General features: G+C 48.4%; 2 protein-coding genes across 2 annotated transcripts in view; both read right to left on the reverse strand.

Annotated features, from left to right (window-relative positions):
* LOC139049915 (carboxy-terminal domain RNA polymerase II polypeptide A small phosphatase 1-like) overlaps positions 1-23,698 on the reverse strand; it is a 293,498-nt gene that overhangs the window by 164,784 nt on the left and 105,016 nt on the right. The gene's annotated exons all lie outside the window — the stretch shown is intronic.
* On the reverse strand, positions 5,441-6,595 carry LOC139054965 (uncharacterized). The gene has a single exon (XM_070532678.1). The coding sequence runs from the start codon at positions 6,593-6,595 to the stop codon at positions 5,441-5,443; it is 1,155 nt and encodes a 384-aa protein (XP_070388779.1).

Genomic DNA, 23,698 nt, shown 5'->3' on the forward strand with positions numbered 1-23,698 from the left:
AAGTCTGATATCGCGGAAAAGTACAATATCCCGTGCAGTTCACTTTCTATAATTCTGAAAGCCAAAGACAACATCATGCTAACACTGAAGAACAGAGCACATGCACATGCACAGCACAGGACGATGGCAACGCTGATCTACGAAGGCATGGACAAAGCCGTATTTTGATGGTTCCTCGACAAAAGAGCGCCTTTGTCAGGAAGCCCTCAGCAGCGGAAGGCTATTGACTGTGTGCATTCTGGGGCACGATAACTTTAAGGCGAGCGCAGACTGACTAAGCCGATTCAAGGCGCGGCACTGCCTTGTCGTCAAGGTGCTGTCGGGAGAATCAGCGAGTGTTGACGCCAAAGGCACATCATCCTGGATGCAGGAAAGTTATGAAGACATACTTCAAGAATATGAGCCCTCCGAAATTTATAATGCGGGTGAGTGTGGGTTTTTCTATGAGATATTGCCGGCAAAAACACTCGAACTCAGGGGAAAAAAATGTCATGGCGGCAAGTCGAGCAAAAAGTGTGTGCTCTAACATGGATGCCTCTGACAAGTGTCTCCTCTTCGTAATTGGTCAGAGCAAGAAGCTACGGTGCTTTAAAGGGAACCGAAGGCTGCTGGTCCAGTACAATGCCAACCACAAAGCATGGATGATGCACGCGATATTCACCAGCTGACTGGAAGCCTTTGATGCGGACATGTGAAAGCAAGGCAGATCCGTCTGCCTTTCTTTTTGGAGGGTCCACCACATCAAAGATGAACGTCCTGACGAACGTCCGCTTAATTTTTTTTCCTCCCAACTGCACATCTGTGATTCAACCTTTGGACCAAGGAATCATTAGGAGTGTTAAGGCTGCCTACCGTGGGAGGCTCATCCGGCGGATGTTGCTAAACATGGAAATGAAGCGGCCAACGGAAGTTAATCTCTTCATGGCACTGGAAATGCTCGCCATTTCCTGGGCTGCTACTTCGGCCGCCGTTATCTAGAATTGTTTCAGGCATGCCGGTTTTGGTCAGCATGCACCAGCAGCCTTGCCGGAAGCAAGTGCTTCTCAAAGCGGTGGCCATCTCCAGCCACTAACGGAAGTATGGGACACGCTGCGCAGTGCAGATGACACGACGATGTGGAACTGGAGCCCTTATTGTGTGCGGACCGCAATTTAATTGTACACGAAGAGTCGAGCAATGACACCATTGTTGACAGTCTGCGCAAGGAAAATTACAGTGACAACGAGGATGGCGAAAACCACGAGCAAGAAAAGCACGTAAGTGTGTGTGATATACCGGACGCAATCGACATTATCCAGACTTTACTCAGTGAGCGTAATAGTACAGACACACTGGCGTCAAAACGCGCGCGGCACGCCGCCGGTGGCAAGAACGCCGCGCGGCAGAGAGGCCACATCAATTGTGCGCGCGGCGGACGTCGCGGAGTCACGTGACAGCGCTGATCTCGCCTTGTCTCGAACTGCGCGAGCATAGGCGCGATATCACTAGCGCTGTTTGTCGCGGCTGGCTCGGAGCGCTCGGTCGTCGATCGGGGTTCCGCCGCTGCCGCTGGGAGTTAACTTTGGCAGTAGCCAAGAGGTGGCGCTTAGGAGAAAGCCCAGACGTCTCTCATTGGCACACGGCACGCGGCAAGCCGCCGAAAATGGCTCCTTGACCCATCCTCTGCGCGGCAGGTTTCACGGCACGCGGCGTGCCGCGCGCGTTTTGACGCCAGTGTGTCCGTACCTTAACAATGACGAAGCAATGGAAACATTATCAAGCTTTGAAGCGCATGTAGTGAAGCTCATGCAAAATAAGGCAAAGCAGAATAAAGTAAGTGACTACAGTAAAACCTCGTTAAACCATACCTGCTTAAACAGTAATTTCGTTTTAAAAGTATTAAAGTCAAATCCATGACTCAGCGGCCATTGAACATAATGTGTTTTGTATCCGCATAAACTGTACCAGCTTATTGCGTAGAGTTTCCTCTTTTCGTCACGCAAACACGGCGGTGCATCGTCTCCATTGGGCGGCCTGGCAGAACAAGCCTGAGAGATCAGAACAACGACCTACAAGCGCCCTGTGCATTTGTGTGTGAAGCCACATCAACATCAACATAATTTCGACGCCATGCCTGAGAGCGTTGTGGCGTCGTGCAAACGAGGACTCGCGTCATGCCGGAGCTCGGATAAAACAGATGCCGGGTGCTCAGCACAAAGAAAAATTAGACATTGTTTGTGCTGTCAAACGTGACACGAAAAAGTCGGCGCTGGCACACAACAGGGATCTGCTGTTGACTATGGTGTGTGGCATTTGGAATGCGAAGAAGTTGCTTGGCAGCGCTGCTGCGACCGCGAAGAGGTGTCGGTTACCAGGTTCAACTTTTCACCATTGTTGCCTTTGTTGTTGCTGAAGTGCCGACTAGCGACAGTGATGAGAATGACATGGAAAGCGATAGCACGGGCGATTGAGGCCCAACAGTGGCAGAAGCTGCGCGTTACATCAGCCTCATGAGTGCAATCGTCGCGACAAGACTAGCACCCGGCAATGATAAAGCAGCCCGAGATTTCTGCAATACTACCGCGTGCATGCACGGAGAATACATAATGCCAACGAGAAATTTGCCATAGTAAAGTGTTTGCCGAGAAGAGGGGGCTAGCCAAAAAGCTGGCACGCAGCTTCAGTAAGTTTGAGGCCACTGTTGCGATGCTAGGCCGCCGCGGCATCAAATGAAAATAACACTTTTGTCGCGCGAAGGGAATAAATACTGCATGTTTTTTTCCCCTTTCATCGCACTCTCTCCATGTTCCGATTTCGACAGGTAAGTGGGCGATCTCATGCTATTTCGATTAAACAGTACTACCGTTCAGTACGTACTTTTTCCGAGCTCCGGCCAACCACGGTTTAGCAAGGTTTCACTGAATTTTAAATTTTCTTTCTGCAAAGCGATGACTGTGTTAATGTGTCCATTTCCGCATTAGCAAAATACCCGCGAGAACGAAAAAAAAAAAAAAACGTGTTTCCCTGGCGGTTTCGTTATTTCGAGGTTCAACTATATTTTTATATTGTGCAGTACAGTCGCCGACCGATTTTCCGGACTCCAATAATTCGGACATGCCCAATTATTCGGTCAGCTTCGCGGCACCGCCATTCTCCCCAATGACCATAATGTATAACAACTGCCGAAAGTTCGGACACCTTGCAACCTCTCGTCTGATTTTTCGGACACTCCTTGAGCCAACTCGATCGAGGGCATCATTCACCGACTCTGACCGGCGCATAGTTCGACTTGCTGAACGCCATTTCCGTTTTGAACGGAGCCTCCTTGCTGCCCCACGAAGTGGCGCTACTGGAAATCCCCGCTCATCATCATCGTTTCTGCCTGGTTCGATAGAGTAACCGTACAGCAGTTCCGGTTTCAGCTTAGTAAGCCATGTCAAGACAATCCAGCAGCTGATTTGTTTCGCGCACGACGCTGCGAGTAGGCGAAGTTTTTCGCTTGTGCGAGTGGTGTCGGCACGGTAGTGTTTGCTTTAGGTCTCTCCGATTTGGCTGCACCGGCTGCACTAGTTCAGTGGGTGCAGCACCGCCATCCTCGTTTTTCTGGTGCAGCGCGCGCCCTCTACACTTTTCTCCTCATTTTGTCAAGGTGCTGGCCAAGTGCTGCACGAGTTCTCGGCCGGCTTGCACGCGGTCCAGAGCAAGTGCAGAGATAAGTGCAGCATGGCGTACTTGCCGCCCAGCCATGAGCAGACGACTATGCATGTTGTCGTCCACGGCATCCAGAAAGAAGTTGGGCTTGTCTACAAACCGGACGGCTCACCACTGGAGGACGCAAACGCAAATGGATATATATACGAGGCATCAGGCAAGTGTTGCTGCATGTTTTCGATGAAAGCGTGGTTAGCGGGCAGTTTGTGCTTTATTCGTACTTGTGGCCACGTGTAGCGGTTGGCCACGATCAACGCATAGGTCCCCGTCTAATTGCGGCATTGATTTAGATCCATTTAGCATTTCTGAGATATCGTGCTGTGCTGTGTGCACATTCCAAATATTATGTTATGTCTTCGCAGACGGGCAGCGCGTGACACTCAGGTTCGTGGCCCAAGATTCACAGGTTGAAAATATTCCTCCTGTAACACGACCACCGACACCGGCCTGCGCCAGTGACGGCTTCGATGAAGTGGGATCAGGCGCCTGTCCAACGGCATCCGCGTCCGCTGAAGCAGCAGCGGAGATATGGAGTACTCGCAAAACCAAGTTCTTCATCTCCAAGTACACGGAGATGAAGGACTTGGTTGGAAAGAGCAGAGAACTCCGGTACGTTGCCTTTTACGTTTCATTTTATGTTGCCACCAATATTATGAGCAACAATGCAGTGTACTGTCGTTTCTCAAATTTATACTTCCAACAATGTTAATGGAATGTTTTCATGCATACTTCGCAGGATTTGTTTAAGCTTAGTACATCAATTCTCATCTCAAGAGTGTTTGAAATGTGTGGCAGCCAGTATGCAAATATTATGATTTCAGAGTACCAGAAAGCACCACACTTAAGTACTAAAGGTCCCGCAAAATTTCAGTCACATGTAGCAGTGTGTTTTGTATTTAACTATGCTATGCTTTTATTTTAGCACAAGAAAGCTTCTGTGGGTGAGACTCACCGAGCTGATCAACAAGGAATTTTTGTGCAACATGACCAGCACACAGATTGAAAATAAGTGGAAGTCACTTGACCGAGCATATAAGAGGAGCAAAAAGGAGAACAGTTCATCTGGTCACCACCGCGAGACCTGCGAATATGAAGAGTAAGTGTGCTTATTTACTATGGTATTCAATGGGTTTTTCATTTGTGCATCACGCATTACACAGAGAACTGTCGGAGATACTTGAAAAGGAACACAGTATCAACCCAAGATTGCTTTTGGAGCCTGGAAAGGCAATCCTCCCCAGCGGATGCTCAGGGTAAGCGAATGACAGTTTTGTGGAAAACCTGGAATTGGTGTGGCATTTGTGTGTATATTTTCTACAGGACAAGCACCACAGAAGCATCCGCCGAGCTTTTGCCTGTGCCAGTTGAGGACACACTGTCTGTAACAGTTGAGGACAGGCCGGCCTCTAAAAGGAAACGCCACAGCAAGTCACAGCTTACTCCCCTTTTGGAGGTGCTGGAAAAAATGGGGCAAGCAAGAGAGCAGCAAGCCAAAGCGAGAGCTGAGGAACAAAAAGAAAGAAAAAAGTGGGAGGAAGAGCGGACGAAGCGGCATGCATGGAGAGATTTGATCGCCTGCTAGACTTGATTGCAAAGCAACAAGGGTCACAACAGGGAGAATAAAGTTGTCTTGCACTACCACTGCATGTTCAATTTATTTCAAATGAAAACATTCCTCATATGTGAGACAAATAATTTTACAAAACACTTTTCCACATTGGCATGGCATTCACAGAGATGCGACATGTTCCTAGCACTGCTCCTTTGCAATGAACTCTCGCAGGGACTGACTGTAGCCTGGCAGGCTGCAGTCAAAATCCCCTTCAGTGTCGTCATTACCCACATCTTCCTCTTGTGGTAAAAATGTCAGCTCCTGGAAGAAGTCCCTCTCGTTGTTGCACAGGTTGTGGAGCACACACGCTGCCATGACTATATAGCAGGACTGCACAACAGTTTTGGCATCCACAAGGTACAACCTCCTGAAACGCTGTTTAAGCATGCCGAAGGTGTTCTCGATGGACACCCTCTGCTGGCTGTGTCGCTTATTAAACTGTTTTTTCCAAGACGGAAATGAGGCTTCATTGTCCCTGAATGGAGTCATCAGCCAAGGCATCAGAGGATACGTACTATCCCCCAGAATGTAGTTTTCACCACATTCCAATGGCGCACGTGCGAAGAATGGGCTCTCCTTCAAAACGCGGGCATCGTGGACAGATCCAGGGAACCTAATGAAAACATTCAGAAACCGATTCCTATCATCGCAGATCCCTTGTAAAATAATAGATGGCCACTTCTTGCGATTGAAATATGACTGCGTCGATTCGCTTGGAGTCAAGATCTGGATGTGCGAACTGTCGATGCAGCCGATGGCATTCCGTGGGCCTTTGCCTCCACTCTTGGCGAGGAAACCTGCCTTGATGCGATTCATTTCTGCACTGCTGGGCCAGCACATAACATCACCGCTAAGTGAGTGCAAAAAGTGGACGAACCGCGGCACGCATGCATGCACTGACGACTCTGCCACGTCAAACTTGTCTCCTATGGCGTACATCGACATGTGCGCGCCGACATACACAAGAGCAATTAGGCATGTCTTTTCAGCGGATATTTTTTGACGCCCTTGAAGCGCGTTTGGGTAGAAGGTCGAAGCTCTGAATTGACCGCTTAGCCAGTCAAATGTTTCTCTAGAGAGCCTGAACAATCTTTTAAACTCATGCTCATGATACCTGGTTATCACGTTCTCGTACCCCGGCACACGATTTGCATCTCTTCGTACCAACGCACAGGCTACCGAAACACACACATCGTCGAACTCGTCGTCGGAGTCAACGTGGATGTCACTGTAGTCGCAGTCGTCGTCGCTTTCCGAGTCCAATAGCTCCATGGCAATTTCAAAGAGGGCCATTTTACGTGACAAGCGGTGCCAGCGATACACAACGTGCACCTAAAACACGTAAACAAAGCTATGCCTCTCCTAGGCCTGCACTTCCGTCTTCGTTTTGCAGTCGTGCGCTAGTGCGGCTCTAGCTGCACCCGCTCGGCACCACTGCGGCACTTTTCAGAACTAGTGCAGCCAGTGCAAGCCAAATCGAAGAGACTATTTGTGTGCAGTGTCGAGGTTTCGGTGATCCAACGCGGCGTACGGAAACATCGCGTCAAGTGTCTAATGGCACCGACAGTGCCCGCGCAGACTGCGCTGGGGAATGCCGGCAAGCGGGTGCCGGGAGGCCTAAGATTTGTCGCCTTCCGATGTGCTTTCTACTGACGCGGAAAATGTTCTGCCGAGACCTGCGCAGTGGTTGCATTGCGATTTCGGACATCTTCTCATTTGACAGTTTCACAGGTGCTGACACTGCTGTACTGACTTGTGCAGAACTCGACGACGGCGAGATCATTCGTCAGGTTTCTGCTGCACCGCCAGACGATGACTCCGAGTCGGAAGATGACGCACCATGTGCTACGCTGCCGTTGCATGCGGAGCGTGCACAAACAGTAGTGACTGTGCTTTCAGCCGTACGACCCTCTCCGTGGCCGTACGACCCTCTCCGAGATTCAGGCTTATCTGATTGCGCGTAAACGAAACAGCGTGCAACGGCGCACGCACGATTTCTTCAAGCCTACTGCCGAGCCCGAATAAGTGCGTGGAAATAAAGGATTTCATTTTTTTTTCTTAATCTGCTTTTTCGGACACCTATTTATTCGAACATTTTCGCAGTCCCCGTGAGGTCCGAATAAACTGTCGGCGACTGTACACCAATCCACCCAAAACTCAAGTACGCATTGGCAATATCGGATCCAAGTCCGGCACAGATGGTCAACGATATTCAATCAGTGCAAAAACCAAGCAGCTTGCTTCAGCATCTCCGATTATTCTTATTAGACACATCTCATCGTTAAAAGCCCCTGCCTACTTACATCTATCCCTTCGCCACAAAGCAGCACACCGTTGCCTCTTTAATAAGCTTTATGATCACTGACTTCTTCATCGTGACTTCTTGCAGTCGAGATCTGCCATCTTTCCACACTGGGATCACTGTCTCAAACTCGAGCGCATTTCGCCAGAATATGCAAGTTCTTTTATTCCCCACACCATCACTGGAACGACTAGCCTTCCGATATTGCCACTGCAAACTGACCCAGTTTCGTGGTTCACTATGCAAATTCTTACTTAGTTGCCTTTTATCTTTATTAGTGATTTCTTTAGTGCGAGTTGCTGAGAAATACTTCCATACCTACTAGGGGTGTTTGAATAGTGAAATTTCTGCATTGAACCGAGTACTAATATTCGAGAAAAACGACCACCAAATAGTGAATGAAATATAAGATATTTTCCGTTTTCTGAAACGGTTTCCATGCATCCATTCGGTAAAGCAATACACATTATTTGACACATGCAACATGTACACACTAATACCATTCACAGCTAGACGTGTTACAGTTACACACAGTGTTGTGATCAAGAGAACTACAGAACAGTGCAACACCGCTTTAAACTATTTGTAAAAAGATTTTTTTTTTCTAGACAAGTAAAAATACAGATTATTAGTCTACCTTACAGCGCAAATTTTTCTAGGCTAATCGAAGCATTATACAATGAGCAAACATAGATAATATTTTATTTAAATTGTCAACAAATGTGCATCTTATGCCAAATTTAGCTCGCCTTAACAAAATTTTTGGCAGTAACATAGGAGAGATGATCTGTGTAATGAACCAAAACAAATGAGACCTCAAAAATCCTAGAAGAATAATGATGACATACCAAAAGAAGCATGGCAAATCAGTTCTGTGGAATTCCGCAAGGAGAGAAAGGTTCATGAAAGAAAAAATTTACATCCACACGTATGTGGTACAAAGCTACAAAGGAAACCCACACAAGTTTTTAGATACAAAGCTTCATAGTTGAAGAAAAATTCATGCTAGTCAGATTCGAAACCCGGACTAATTTCTGGGGCGGTCACTCTACCGTACGAGCTAACCAGAAGGCTTAGCAGATCGCAGCGCAAGGGTGAATTAGTCCACAACTCGAAGCACAAAGACAATGAATATGGAAAATCATTTCCGTGGAATTCTGCAAGATGGAACAAGGTTCATGAAATGAAACATTGACATCCACCGGTATGTAGCCTGGAGCTACAAAGGACACCAACATGGGTTTCTCAGAAAAGAAAGCTCCATAATTGCAGAAAAATTTGTCCTGGTCTGGGATTCAGTCAGAGATCATCCTTGTGCTGCAATCTGCTAGCCTCCTGGTTAGTTCAGATGGTAGAACGACCACCCCGGAAAGGCATTGGTCCCGGGTTGGAATCTCGGACCAGGACTAATTTTTCTTCAACTACGAAGCTTCGTTCCTGGGAACCCCATGTGGGTTTTATTTGTAGCTTTGAGCTACTTATGGGCGCATGTCAATTTTTCCTTTCATACACACACACAAAAAAAGTACTCTTCTGATAGGTATGCCTTTCTGTATGTTACAATGAAGCTTTGGTTAGGGCTAGTTGGCATATTCAAGTAATGAGAGGGCAACATGAAAAAAATACAGAAGAAGGAACACGCAAACAGAATAGGTGCAGCCTGTGGCACTCTGCAAATTATGCCTTGCTATAAGATGGAGCCATATCAGAAGTGTTGGTACAATTTTACTTTTGGAGGCTCAATGCATGGCCAACTATGTAAGAAAGAAGAGTACAAAATTTTAATTTAAAAATTCACCAACAATTACGATACTCCCTAATACAACATTTGAGTGCTCTATATGTGTTGACGTTTCGCGATATATTGGCTGGCATGGGCAATCTGTCTTGTGTGGCACAGGGCAAACGAAGTGGTGTGACTGCTTCGCTAATCTGAAGATGACGAGAGGCAGCGTGTGGGTGACACGTGGGCACGATTAACAGCAGCTGCCACAGACTAACCTCCCAGATGATACGTGCTACTCTGGTGCCATCTCACAGTTATCGTCGCCGCACTACACTTCCGATGCTTTCGCCATAGCCTCTGCATCATGGTTCCGCTGCACCCTCTTCCTCCACTTTCATCCCCAGCTGCACTCTGCATTCACTCATTCTATGCATTGTTCGTTCACGTCGATGCTCACCACAGGAACAGGTACCTAAGAGCTGCGCTCTAAAATCCCTCTTCAGAAAATAAGTTATGCTTATTGCTGTATGAAAAAAAGAAAGAGCACAGAGAAAGAATAATTTAAGAGGCATAACTTGGCTCTTTCTTGCATCCTCATAATGTCACGCAGGAGTGTGGCAGCGCACCGAACGGCGGTCAAACTGTCCTGCACCAGACACCTGACATACGGTACCGTGATGGTTTGTCAAAGCGATGCAATGGATCCGTGCGACGTGGAAAGCACGGGGCATGCTCTTGTCTCCTCTCCTGCGGCTGCTTGATGCCAGAGCTTCGCCCTTGCATTAGGTAGTTTTAGCTACCCAATGCAAGTACATTAGCTGGTAACAGTACTCATAACGAGTTCTGTCCACCTTTGCTCAATTGGCACTGCTTTCACCAGTAATTTTAGGGATCTTCCGGATCACTCACGGTTTCTTTGCTGGGCACAAGTCAGGTGAAACTTCCAGAAAAAGGCAAGGTACTGCCCCAGGGAGCAACAAGGATTTTTTTCTGCTGGTCAAGGATGACTGCGCTTCGAAGCTCAACATAGCATTTATGCCTGCGGACCATTCTGCTGGGGAAATGCTTTTCACAGACATAGTCGCTTGTTGTCAGTTATCGATCCTCTCTTCCAATAGCTTTCGCCCATTCTTGCGGGCATTGAGGGTCCATTTAGAGCTTTGAAAACTCGGGAACGTTTTCATTAAGGACTTATATCCGCTGTTACACTTTGGGACGAAGCATAGTGCCCCACTGCCGATTATTAGAGAACACTTATTAATGAACGCTTACATTGTGGAGAAGCAGTAGAGGATGATTGTGACTGCTCGAAGCAAGTGGCAGACTCCGCTCTACTCTGTTGGCCCGTCTGTCCATGTGTGCCCAAATGTGCTGCAGGAACATTAAATTTTGTTTCCCCGCACAGTAGCTATGTATTGCATACTCTGATCAGCATTTTTATGGTGCATACTAATAAACTACAACAAATTCTTGTCTTATGCTACATCTAAAAACTTGAAAAGCCCCAAGCGCAGTTTTCTATGCGCACCTGGCTACGAATGCAGACTTCAGTTTAGGTTTATTAAACCACATGGCAGGTACATAAGAGTACACAAAGACGTAGTTAGGGTGATGGGTGTGAAGCTGCATGTCACAGCTTGACTGGCCCCATCACCCAGAAAACAAAATTACAAAATTCATCATTTATTACAAATTACAGATCACCTGCTCTTTCAAGTGTGCTAATTTCTTGCTCTCATTGGTGCCCAAAAAGCATGTGATCCTAAATATATATCTCGAAACAAATAATGGTACTAAAACTGTTTTTAGGTTTTTTTTATTCCTTGAGTGCAAACCCCACAGGTATAAAGCTTTATTGCGGCATCCGACGACCTAGCGCAAGGGACCAATAGCAGACGACGGCAGGCGTCGGAGGCCGCGTGCACTCATACCGCGAGGGATGGCAAAAGTAGTTCCTTGCGGCACCACAAGGGGCGCCGCTACCTCTGTTTGCCAGTCTGCTATAGCATGTCTGAAGCTGCGCGCCTCCTCTTCACCTTGTGTGACATTAGCATGACTCATGCTAGTGCCGGCCCATAGTTTCACCTCCTGTCAGGCACGTACCCAGGATTTTTTTTCGGGGGGGGCCCACCACCTTCATCATCATCATCATCATCATCATCATCGTCGTCGTCGTCATCATCATCATCAGCCTGTTTTAAGTCCACTGCAGAACGAAGGCCTCTCCCTGCGATCTCCAATTACCCGTGTCCTGCGCCAACCGGTTCCAACTAGCGCCCGCGAATTTCCTAATTTCATCGCTCCACCTAGCCTTTTGTCATCCTCGATTGCGTTTTCCTTCTCTTGGTACCCATTCTGCAACCCTAATGGTCCAACGGTTATCTAACCAGCGCAATAAATGACCTGCCCAGCTACATTTTTTCCTCTTGATGTCAATTAGAATATCGTCTATACCCGTTTGCTCTCTGATCCAAACAACTGTCTTTCTGTATCTTAATGTTATGCCTAGCAATCTTCGTTCCATCGCTCTTTGCGTGGTCCTTGCTCTCAAACATCTTTGTCAGTCTCCGACTCTCTGCCCCATATGTCAGCATTGGCAAAATGCACTGATTGCACACTTACTTTTCAATGATAATGGCAAGCTTCCAGTCAGGAGCTGGCAATGTCTGCCGTATGCGATCCAACTAATTTTTATTCTTCTGTGAATTTCCTTCTCATAATCAGGGTTACCTGTGATTAATTGACCTAGGTAAGCGTGCTCCTTCACAGTCTCTAAAGCCCACTGGTGATCCTGATCTCTTGTTCCTTTGCCCGGCTATTTATCATTATTTTTATCTTCTGAATATTAATATTCAACCCCACTCTTACACTCTCTCTGTTAAGGTCTCCAATGATTTGTTGTAACTCGTCTGCATTGTTGTTGAATAGAACAATGTCATCGGCAAACCGAAGGTTGCTGAGATATTCGCCGTCGATCTTTACTCCTAAGCCTTCCCAGCTTAATAGCTTGAATTCTTCTAAGCAAGCAGTGAATAGCTTTGGAGAAATTGCGTCTCCCTGTCTGACCCCTTTCTCTATAGGTATCTCCCTGCTTTTCTTGTGTAGAATTAAGGTAGCTGTAGAACCTCTGTAGATATTCTTACGCGAAAGACGAGTCAGTAAGACGAGAAACTATTTATAGGTTATATTTACAACAACGCTTGCAGCGCTGACCGGTTAGATTCACAGCGCGAGAGCAGTTCGTTCTTCCTCCTCTTTTCTGGAGTGATGGCACCCACGCGCCTCGTTCAAACAAATACCACACGCATGTAGCAATATTACTCCGCCAGTTAATCACAGAAGCAAACAAAATCATCGTCATGCGGCCTTATCAAAATGGCGTCGTGCTTGATAGCTCCGGAACGTCCGCTGTTCTTGAAGAGTTTTTCCATCGGCGGAACCAATGAGGTATACAACAGACATTGACAAAGTGTACGGAGTCTGAGTATATTTCACTCTTCAAAAGTCTGCGGTAGAGTTCTTTTCACTGCTGAGCCGGTTTACTCATGAAACTTCACTGCCAACTGAAGTGAAGCTTGACAATAAATAGTTGCAGCGAAGCAAGCATTTCAGTTCAGTAAAGAATTAGGCTTTCGTCATTCCACTGTAATAGGCGAGGGAAAACGTGTAAAATTAAGCGCTAATAATTTTACTTTTTTGTGGTTACCGCCTTATTTGGGTAACAGGAAAAGTTTGAAGTACGGATTATTGGAAGCTTCGTGGAGGAACAGTGGCTGGTTGTAATGAGGGCGTGGGCGAGGCTACACTGTAGACTTAAGTTGTCTCCGACTATAGCAGCATTTTTTGTATTAGCTCTTGAAGAATTACAGCGAAATATATATTTGCGGAACAATCACAATTCTTTTGGATTCCTCGTTTACTGCTCCAAGTGGGAAAACGACTCGTGTTGTTATTTGGGAAGTTGCGTACCGCTGTGTGGCCGCCAGTCCCATACAACCGCGTAGAGCGCAGGATACTGCGATTGTAGACGTACTGCGCCCACCGCGAAAGGTTAGAAAAACACCCACATAAGCACAATAGAGAAGTGGCTACGTGAGGCGGCTCGACCGATAACTGTAGAAGCGTCATTCAAAACACGTAATTGTTCTTCGCTTCCCACGGCGTTTTCTCTACTTCCTTTTTAAATAAAAAGATGTTGATCCATAAATATTTTCATAAGCAACGGTTATATTTGTTAGATTTGTTGTTAAATTCGCTTTTCCTTGCAGTTTGGTTGTTGCCTTGGCTTTCTCCCTTAGTAGATCGCTTGATTTCTCAACTCCTTGCGATTTTTGTTTCCAGTTGCCAATTTTGCACGAGAAGTGCTATACAATTAGGGAAAAACCAGACGAGGTAACGGGCGACAGTCATCTTGATTATGGGTTTGAGGGTTATTGCAGGTTTTCGTGATGGACGCTGTTTCACATTATTTTATTTCCCACCTTATCTAACCAATATCACGTGTATATGATTTCGGGCATCTGCCAGCGTCGCGACGAGCTGTCATTCAAGGAAATAATGAAGCAAAAGGACACGTTAAACGCAATTGGCGTTTTCTCCGCCCGCAACTCGTTCCACGAGAGTACAGACCAGCTGACTAACAGCCGCATCCCTTTCCTGGTCCCAGGATGAGCCTAAACAAAGAAGGTTGAACTAACAAAAGCAACAGCTATGCGCGTGACAGTTGAATGAATGGTGACAAATGAACGCATCTCGAGTTAATCTCGCGGGCGCCGAATCTATGAGAAAACTGGCCTTCACATCCCAAGAGATGCTGATAACTACCGCCATCCAAAAGGAGTGAAAAAGGCAGCATAATGCTGACCGATGAATAGCTGCCAAGTCTCAACATTGATCTGGCAGCGCTTTAGGAATGTGTGAGGAGTGGTCGCGTGGGTGGGAAGGGGGGGGGGGGGTATGCCATCTGATTTCGGGGGGGGCCCGGGCCCCCCCGGGCCCCCCCCTGGGTACGTGCCTGCCTCCTGTTATTCTTTCTCCATGAGAAAGGGTTCTTAGAAAATCAACACAAAACATTTTCAATTGAAACACCTGCAGCAATAACAAAAAAGCATTCAGGAAAGCTCAAAATTAAAGCTTGTCTCCTCATGTTTTTCTCTATTGCAGCACATGGGCTGCATCCACCGTCCTCTGCATTAACTAAAAAGTTTCAATGCACTTCCAGAAGTGCTCCTGTCCCTGTGTCCGTAGCGCACTGCAGCTCTTGTGCATTGATTCCTGGCAAACTTTGGTTTTCCTTTCCATTGCATGCCTAACTTCTCCATACTGCAGCTACTACAGTGAAACCTCGGTGATACCAATTCGTACAATTACCAGGCTGAAGTGTGCTGTATAGTATGAGCCACATTTCGGATGTCCTTAGTAAGATCTTGATGAGGGCTAGTTGGTTCATACTTAGAATTGAGGTGAAACAACGCGAAAAAAACGAGGACGCAAGGAAACAAATACCACAGACAAGCGCTGACTGCCAACTGGAAGTTTATTTGAAATTCATCGGACATATATACCTTTTTCAGCATAGGCATGCGCACATCAGTCGTAAAAACATCTGCAAATCAACACCATTTCAATCTTTCTTCCAAAAATGTGATTTCTTTTTCAGACAAGGCAAGAGAGGGAGTGCTTATACATTTATCTCCTTCCTTTCTTATATGAAAGGCCTCTACTATTTCCCTTTCCTTCATACCCTTTCCTTTGCCTACGAATTTCAATATGGGGGTGCATTGAAACTTGTTACAGTGTCTAGCTAAATGACTCCCATAGCCATTCTTTAGGTTAGTGCTGTGCTGACCTATAAAAGATTTTCCACAGCTGAGCGGTATTTGATAGATGACGTTGCGCCTGCACTCAGTGAAACAAGTTTTATGATTTGTGGTACACAGGTGCCTTTCGCCCTTGTTCATGCGATTATATATCGAGGACAACTTACACGGGGCACTGAAAACCAAATTAATATTGTGTCTATTGGAAACCTTCTTCAGATTGTGTGACAACTTGTGTAGGTATGGCACCACATGCGCTAGTTTTTTTGTCTTTGTTTTCTTTTTGGGAAGCATCGGAACTGCATGCAGAAAGAGAAAAGAAGTTCCGATGCTTCCCAAAAAGACAAAAAAGTAGCGCACGTGGTGCCATACCTACACAAGTTGTCACACAATCTGAAGAAGGTTTCCAATAGACACAATATTAATTTGGTTTTCAGTGCCCTGTTACGTTTCGCCTACGACGCGCGGTAAAGCCAGCGCGGATGCAACGTACGCCGGAGCTTCGTTCCAAGCGGCGGACATTTTGGCCCGTTCGGAGCGGCCGCGAGCGCGCCCCGCCGAGCGCGTCCCGGCATGTTCAGTGCCACGTGTCTTTGTGTGTGCGTGTGTGTGTGTGTGCCCACGCTTGTCAAAGCGCGGCAGCCGGGGAGAGGAGCTCCCCCAGTGTGAAGCGAGGAGGTCTGACCGGCGCCGGCCCGTCTGATGCGTCACCTCCTTGTTCCAACGTGTCTCTCAGTCCGTCCGTCGCCGCTGTCACGTGGTGTAGTCCCATGACCTTCCCTCTTGCTCTCAACTCTGAGAGTATAAGAGCAGCGGCTCCCGGAGGCCAAGAGAGAGGCTCCGATTTCTGCTGTTGAGTAACGTGCTCTCCCGTCTCTCTACTTCGGTCGACCTGACCGCCCGCTCTTTGCGATGCTAGAATAAACAAGTTGTTCTGTTAGCAGTCGCCTCATGCTTTGCTGGGACCTTCGGATGCTTCCAGTGAGCCCCAGGCCGCCAGGCCAACGCTACCCTTGGGGCTTGCGACCCTGTTGCAATAACGGGCGTCAGCACTGAGGTTCCAACAGCCGGTGCCATTGGTGCAGTTCAAACATCTGGTTGCCAGCGGTGAGATCGCGACAACGGAGGCCAGCAGCGAAGATATGCGGTTGACTGTATGCTGAGCAGCACAACGACCATCCGGGAGCAGTGCAACGAGCCCTCTGTGATGACTGGTTGCCTGCAGCGGAACGACTGCGCTGAATTCTTGGCTGCGAGGTTTGGTGAGTGCGGGACTTTCTTCTTCTGAGTTTTGCCAGGCTTTTGTTAGTGTCAGAAACAGAGCTGGTAATTGTGGTTGTCGTTGCTGCCGGGTTAGTTTGCGGCAAGACAATAGTAGGCAGTAGAGAAAGCAGCATTCAGAGCAGCCATGGATTTGAAGTCGTTGCGCAAACCGAAATTGTTGGAGCTTGCAAGAGAGTTGGGTCTGGATGTCTCAGACAAACTCAGAAAACCAGAACTGCTAAGGGCTATTCTTGAGTTAGGAGCTGAGGATGACGAGCTGTCGGAATGCCTTGAGACCATTGAGGAGAGGGAGACGGCAAAAAGACAGGAGCTTGAACGAAAAGAACGAAAAGAGAAAGAAAAAGAAGAGCGCGATCATGCTTTGGAAATGAAGCGTCTCGAGGTGGAGATGGAACGCGCTCGTAATGGAAGTCAGGCACACAGTGCAGGAGAACGAGTATTGTTCAAAATGACTGACCTAATGCGGCCGTTTAAGCTTGGAGAGGACATTGGTTTGTTCCTGGTTAACTTTGAGCGAACGTGCGAGAAGCAGGGGTTCTCTCGGGAAACGTGGCCACAGCGCTTGCTCACTTTGTTACCCGGCGAGGCAGCCGACGTAGTCGCTCGCTTGGAGAGAGAGGAGGCTGAGGATTTCGACAAAGTGAAATCGAGTCTGCTAAAAAAGTACAGGCTGTCAGCGGAGGCGTTCCGTCGGAAGTTTCGAGAAAATGAGAAAGGCAAAAGTGAGTCATATACAGAGTTTGCCTACAGGCTAATGTCAAACATGCAGGAGTGGCTCAAAGAAGAGAAAGCGTTTGGTGACCACGAGAAAGTTCTGCAGTGTTTCGGGCTGGAACAGTTTTATAGTCGGTTACCTGAGAACGTGCGGTACTGGGTCTTGGATAGGCCAGACGTTAGTACGGTGGCTAGAGCCGCTGAGCTAGCCGAAGAGTTTGTGACGCGTCGGGCTCGCGGAGCTAAGGACGGTCAAAAGGGTGAATTTGGCTCCAAGTTTGAGAGGCCGAAGTTCACGCCCATGAGAGCAAAGGGGGACACACGTGGTGCGGATGCGAGTGAAAGCAGTCCGACCGAACGTAAGGAGACGGCGGCAGCCGAAGCCGAACGCAGAAAGCGGTTCGAGACGAGGCAAGCGCGCGTGTGTTATACGTGCCAGAAGCCGGGTCACTTTTCGGCGCAGTGTCCGGAAACAAAAACAAAAGTAGTGTTTTTGTCATTATGCAGCACTGACGAGAACATGAAGCTTCTCGAGCCTTACATGCGAGACCTCCTCGTGAACGGGAAGGAGTGCCGAGTGCTTCGCGATTCCGCAGCTACGATGGATGTAGTTCACCCTTCTTACGTAGAACCCGATATGTTCACGGGCGAGTGCGCATGGATCAAGCAAGCCGTGGAAGCTCATAGCGTGTGTCTGCCCGTAGCAAAAGTGCTCATTGAAGGTCCTTTCGGAGCACTTGAGACGGAGGCGGCAGTGTCATCTATGCTGCCCCCCCAGTACCCGTACCTATTTTCGAACAGGTCCGATCACCTCCTGCGCGAGAAGGGGCTTTTGTTTGGTGAGGCTAGCGTTCAGGCCTTAACCAGATCGAAGGTTCGGGAGCTCGCTGCAAAGGCGGTAGTTGCGGGGCCGACGTTGTCGAACGATGAGAAAGGGTCAGAGGCGCAGCAAGCTGATATTCAGAGCACGTCCGAACTGAATAAAATTGTGCCTGTAGCGTTAAAGGCACCAGATACTGGAGAGGAAATGCCCGATGCGGGAAAGTTAGAAGAGCTATCTGCAGATTTGCTCGTCGCGCCTACGTCAGACGGACTTAATAGGTTGCTGAAAGTCAGCCGGTCGGCTTTGATAGCCGAGCAAAAGAAGGATGGCAGCCTAGAAAACATACGCTGCATTGTCAAGGAAGGTGTCGCCAAGAAAAATGCTCGCTTTGTGGAAAGAGGTGGGGTCCTGTACCGGAAGTATATAGACCGCAGGGGAGTGGAGTTCGATCAGCTGATCGTGCCTCAGTGCTATCGTCAGGATCTGTTGCGCTTGTCGCATGGGGGTTCGTGGTCCGGACACCTAGGAGTTAAGAAAACTAAGGACCGTCTCTTGCAAGAGTACTATTGGCCAGGGTGTTTTCGGGACGCAGACCACTTTGTGAAGACATGCGACACCTGTCAGCGGGTGGGCAAACCAAGGGACAAATCGAGGGCGCCGTTGAAGTTGGTACCTATCATTACGGAGCCTTTTAGACGGCTCGTTATTGATACAGTGGGACCTCTGCCGGTAACAGCCACGGGGTACAGACACATTTTGACTGTGATCTGTCCAGCGACAAAGTTCCCTGAAGCAGTGCCGCTTAAAGAACTCAGCTCAGTTGAGATAGTCAATGCACTACTGTCCATATTTGCGCGAGTTGGTTTTCCTGCGGAAATCCAATCAGATCAGGGCACAGTGTTTACTAGCGCTTTGACGACAGCCTTTCTCGAAAGGTGCGGGGTAAAGCTGTTACACAGCTCAGTGCACCAACCCCAGTCGAATTCCGTTGAGAAGCTTCACTCCGTCGTGAAGCGCGTGTGGAGAGCATTGTGGTTTGAACAACAAACTGACTGGGAGCTGTTTCTGCCTGAGGTGATGTTTGCATTGAGGACCGCGCCGCATGCGGCTACGGGGTTTTCGCCAGCTCAGGTAGTGTACGTTCGCTCGCTGCGATATCCGCTTCGCATGCTTCGGAACGGATCACTGCCCTCTCCAATGGCTGCAGACTATCTCTTTCACAAATGGCCGCCTCCTGCGCTGGAGCCTCGCTTTGAGACAACATTCTTTTGAGGTGCGTTACAAAAAGGGGAGTCTCAACGGTAACGCCGATGGCTTAAGTCGAAGCCCCTAACGTGGGAATCAGCCTCAAAATTGTTTGTTATTGATGTTTTTCTTCCTGAGGCAGGATTTTTAACATATTGCTTTTGTGTAGTGTTTCAAAGTGATGATGTGCTTTCTAGTGCAATTTTCCAATTTGTGGACGCGTTCTGAGTGCTGCCAGACTACTGTAAGGAACTAGGCAGTAGTATTAAAGGGGAAAGAGCCTGGCATGGCTTAGTGAGGGTTGTGCCGTGCTTGCTGACTGAGCGGCTGAGTTTCGGCGTAGTTCTAACGCTTGCTGGGAACGAGAGAAAAATGAGAACTCTCCCGAAGTCACTTTGCAGTGTCCTCTGTGAACCTGAACGTGAGAACGAGGCCTTCTCGGTGCGCTGCGCTCAAGAAACGCCGAGGGACGACCGACTTCGGTTATGAGCATCATCGAGCGACATCCCTCCGGACAGCGGATGCAGTCCCCTGACCATCGGGATCTCCCTCCCCCGGCGGGGCGGTCTGTTACGTTCCGCCTACGACGCGCGGTAAAGCCAGCGCGGATGCAACGTACGCCGGAGCTTCGTTCCAAGCGGCGGACATTTTGGCCCGTTCGGAGCGGCCGCGAGCGCGCCCCGCCGAGCGCGTCCCGGCATGTTCAGTGCCACGTGTCTTTGTGTGTGCGTGTGTGTGTGTGTGCCCACGCTTGTCAAAGCGCGGCAGCCGGGGAGAGGAGCTCCCCCAGTGTGAAGCGAGGAGGTCTGACCGGCGCCGGCCCGTCTGATGCGTCACCTCCTTGTTCCAACGTGTCTCTCAGTCCGTCCGTCGCCGCTGTCACGTGGTGTAGTCCCATGACCTTCCCTCTTGCTCTCAACTCTGAGAGTATAAGAGCAGCGGCCCCCGGACGCCAAGAGAGAGGCTCCGATTTCTGCTGTTGAGTAACGTGCTCTCCCGTCTCTCTACTTCGGTCGACCTGACCGCCCGCTCTTTGCGATGCTAGAATAAACAAGTTGTTCTGTTAGCAGTCGCCTCATGCTTTGCTGGGACCTTCGGATGCTTCCAGTGAGCCCCAGGCCGCCAGGCCAACGCTACCCTTGGGGCTTGCGACCCTGTTGCAATAACGGGCGTCAGCACTGAGGTTCCAACAGCCGGTGCCATTGGTGCAGTTCAAACAGCCCCGTGTAAGTTGTCCTCGATATGTAATCGCATGAACAAGCGCGAAAGGCACCTGTGCACCACAAATCATAAAACTCGTTTCACTGAGTGCAGGCGCAACGTCATCATTCAAATACCGCTCAGCTGTGGAAAATATTATATAGGTCAAACAGGACAGTGCTTCAATGAAAGAGCTCGTCAGCACAGCACTAACCTAAAGAATGGCTATGGGAGTCATTTAGCTGGACACTGTAACAAGTGTCAATGCACCCCCATATTTGAAAAGACAAAATTCATAGGGAAAGGAAAGGGTAAGAAGGAAAGGGAAATAGCAGAGGCCTTTCATATAAGAAAGGAAGGAGATAAATGTATAAGCACTCCCTCTCTTGCCTTGTCTGAAAAAGAAATAACATTTTTGGAAGAAAGATTAAAATGGTGTTGATTTGCAGATGTTTTTATGATTGATGTGCGCATGCCTATGCTGAAAAAGGTATAAATGCCAGGTGAATTTCAAATAAACTTCCAGTTGGCAGTCAGCGAGTAGAGAACTGAGGATCAAAAAGTAACCTCACCACATATGACATCTCTGTTGGAGTGACGTTTATTTGGCCCGAGTACTCGGCGTCGGACCAGCAAAGGCACACACCCGACGATGATCACACACGAAACTGAAGATGAGGATCGATTAACGCAGGATGATGATAATATACAGATGAAGACGACGAGCGTAATAAACACCCACAGCGGTCGCTAAATTAAAAAAATCGTTGTCATCCAGAAGGGAAAGTAATTCACTTTAGTGATAAAAATCATTAAAATGGCAACACTGGTTCTCGCATGTTTCCCAAACAGAAATGCACACACAGCAATATACACTCAAACCTCATTAGAATGAAGCTGAAGTGGGTACTGAAATTACTTTTGTCATATAGATTATTGTCCTTTACTGCAATATACGCCCAATGGTGTGCACAACTTTAAATATATAAACAGAAGACGGCTTTGTGGCCCACGATGCTTGCTACACAGCCAGATATGCGACACAATTTTAATAAAAGAGTAACAAAATCTTCAGCTTGTGCAACACGAGACTTCTTAGCACCTGAACCAACCTTTACAATAGTTGCCTTCTGTTTAAATTTCATGTTTTTGCACTTGACTCATCTATATCGTCAAAGCAGCTAAACGGCAACATGGTCTAAAAGAACAGCTTGCATGCTGCGACGAGAATGAACACCTCCACTGTAGAGCAGCATGTAGCACACAACATGGCGCACTGACTGTGCAGCTAATCTGGGCTGATCCATTGCTCGGACTTGCTGCGTGCGCTTGGCCAGCTTGTGGCCTCCGAGATCGCACCCGTGCTGATTCAATCTCAGAGGTCATGCGGGTATGAGAGAAGTACAATGGTGATGGTGAGAAAAGTGAGTGTTGCTCAAATGCAGAAGTTTTGAACTGCTGCACAAAAATGGGTGCTGATCCCCGTAGAAAGCGATATACAGTATGCAAAACTGTCGGGTATTTTTGTTTCGGAGACAATTTTCTTCGAGACGTGAACTGGACCATCGACTGGTCTCTATTGGGAGTCAGTCAGCTTGTATCCAGAGGGAACATTTTGGTCTCCCCTCGGTACAGGCCAAACCATTTGGCTGACAGGGAGGCAGAGATGCCTTTGCAAGTGTCACTCAAGACATGGTTGTGTCTGAGGACGAGATTGCCAACACCATAGTGCATGTCCTCATGTGACGAGACGCAGCTTCAGTAAGTTTGTGGCCGCTGTCGTCGTGCTAGGCCGCCGCGACATCAAACGAAAATAACACTTACGTCCCGCGAAGTGAATAAATAATGCATGTTTTTTCCCCTTTCATCGCACTCTCTCTGAGTTCCGTTTTCGACAGGTAAATGGGCGATCTCATGCTATTTCGCTTAAACAGTACTACCGTTTAGTACGTACTTCTCCCGAGCTCCGGCCGACTACGGTTTAACGAGGTTTCACTGTAATGCAGGAAAGGCATCCTCCTGCTCAGGACCCCAGCTCCATCGTGCCGACTTTTTCAACAGTGCAGCAGTCAAGGGCACTTGGAGAGCGGCGCTATTTGGGATGAACCGTCTATAGTAGTTCTCGATTCCCAGAAAGTGCCTCAAGCCCTGAATGTTTGCCGGCATTGGGTAGTTGAGGATAGCTCGGACCTTCTCTTCGCACGGCACAACGTGACCCCTGTCACGTTGTGCCCTGTCAATGGTCACAATGTGACCCCTGCTGATGGTAAAGTACACCAGAGAGAGAGAGAGAGAGAGAGAGAGAAACTTTATTTCGTTCCTTCAAAGATTTAGCGTCTCGAGGTCTCGGTCGTCGTCTTGGGCGCCGGCGACTTGGAGGCTCTTCTGGCAAGGGTGGGCCCCTATTCCTAGTGAGGTAGCTAGGCTCCACTGAGCCTAGCTACCTCACTAGCGTGCTGCACTAAGGCCCTTTGGGCTGTGAGCTCGCAGCTGGTAAGCCGACTCTCCCATTGCTCCGCACTCGGGTTATTGTGTTGGTGGAATGATTGATTTTGTTTACATTCCCAGGTGACATGATATAGTGTGGGTGTGACCCCGCACCATGGGCATGTGTCTCTGTATTGTGTTGGGTACATTTTGTTTAGGATGTATAAATTTGGGAAGGAGTTTGTCTGCAATCTGCACCAACTCGTTGCTTCCTCCTGTGTTAGAGCTTTGTGCGGTGGGGCATATTTGGCTCTCGTCCCTCTGTACAAGTTTAAGATTTCTGTGTATCCTCCTTCACAAGCGTGTAGGTGATATTCCAGGGCGTGCGACTGCTCTGCTCGGAACGTGGTCTCTCGAGCTAGGCTGTCTGCCCTTTCGTTACCCTCTATGCCTGCGTGGGTCGGAATCCAGATTAACTTGTGCGTAACGTTCCTCTCGGCGAAGTCGGCTCCGCCAAGAATTCTGAGGGCGGCTTTGCTAATCCTGCCCCTCGTGTAATTTCTGCGCGCTTCCTTCGAGTCTGTTAAGATGTTTAGAGGCCTGCCTGTCCTATATCCTTCTACTGCCGCCAGCACCATGGCAATTTCTTCGGCCTACGCTGTGTCGGCTGCCTTTACCGTTGCACATGTGATCAGATTCCCGTCGCCGTCCACCACCACCGCCGTGCGCTTCCCTTCTCGCGGGTACGTGGCAGGGAGATGAGAGCCTCAACTATTGGAGCTTTCTCCAGGTTTAGAGTCAACCTAGGGGCACACAACCTCTCCAGGACGTCCTCCAGGTGGCGGAGGTGTGCTCC

Source organism: Dermacentor albipictus, chromosome 1 (assembly GCF_038994185.2).
Source record: "Dermacentor albipictus isolate Rhodes 1998 colony chromosome 1, USDA_Dalb.pri_finalv2, whole genome shotgun sequence".
NCBI classification, from domain to species: domain Eukaryota; kingdom Metazoa; phylum Arthropoda; class Arachnida; order Ixodida; family Ixodidae; genus Dermacentor; species Dermacentor albipictus.

Excerpts from the sequence above, each read along its gene's own strand:
- LOC139054965 (XM_070532678.1), bottom strand. The coding sequence starts at position 6,595 with ATGGCCCTCTTTGAAATTGCCATGGAGCTATTGGACTCGGAAAGCGAC.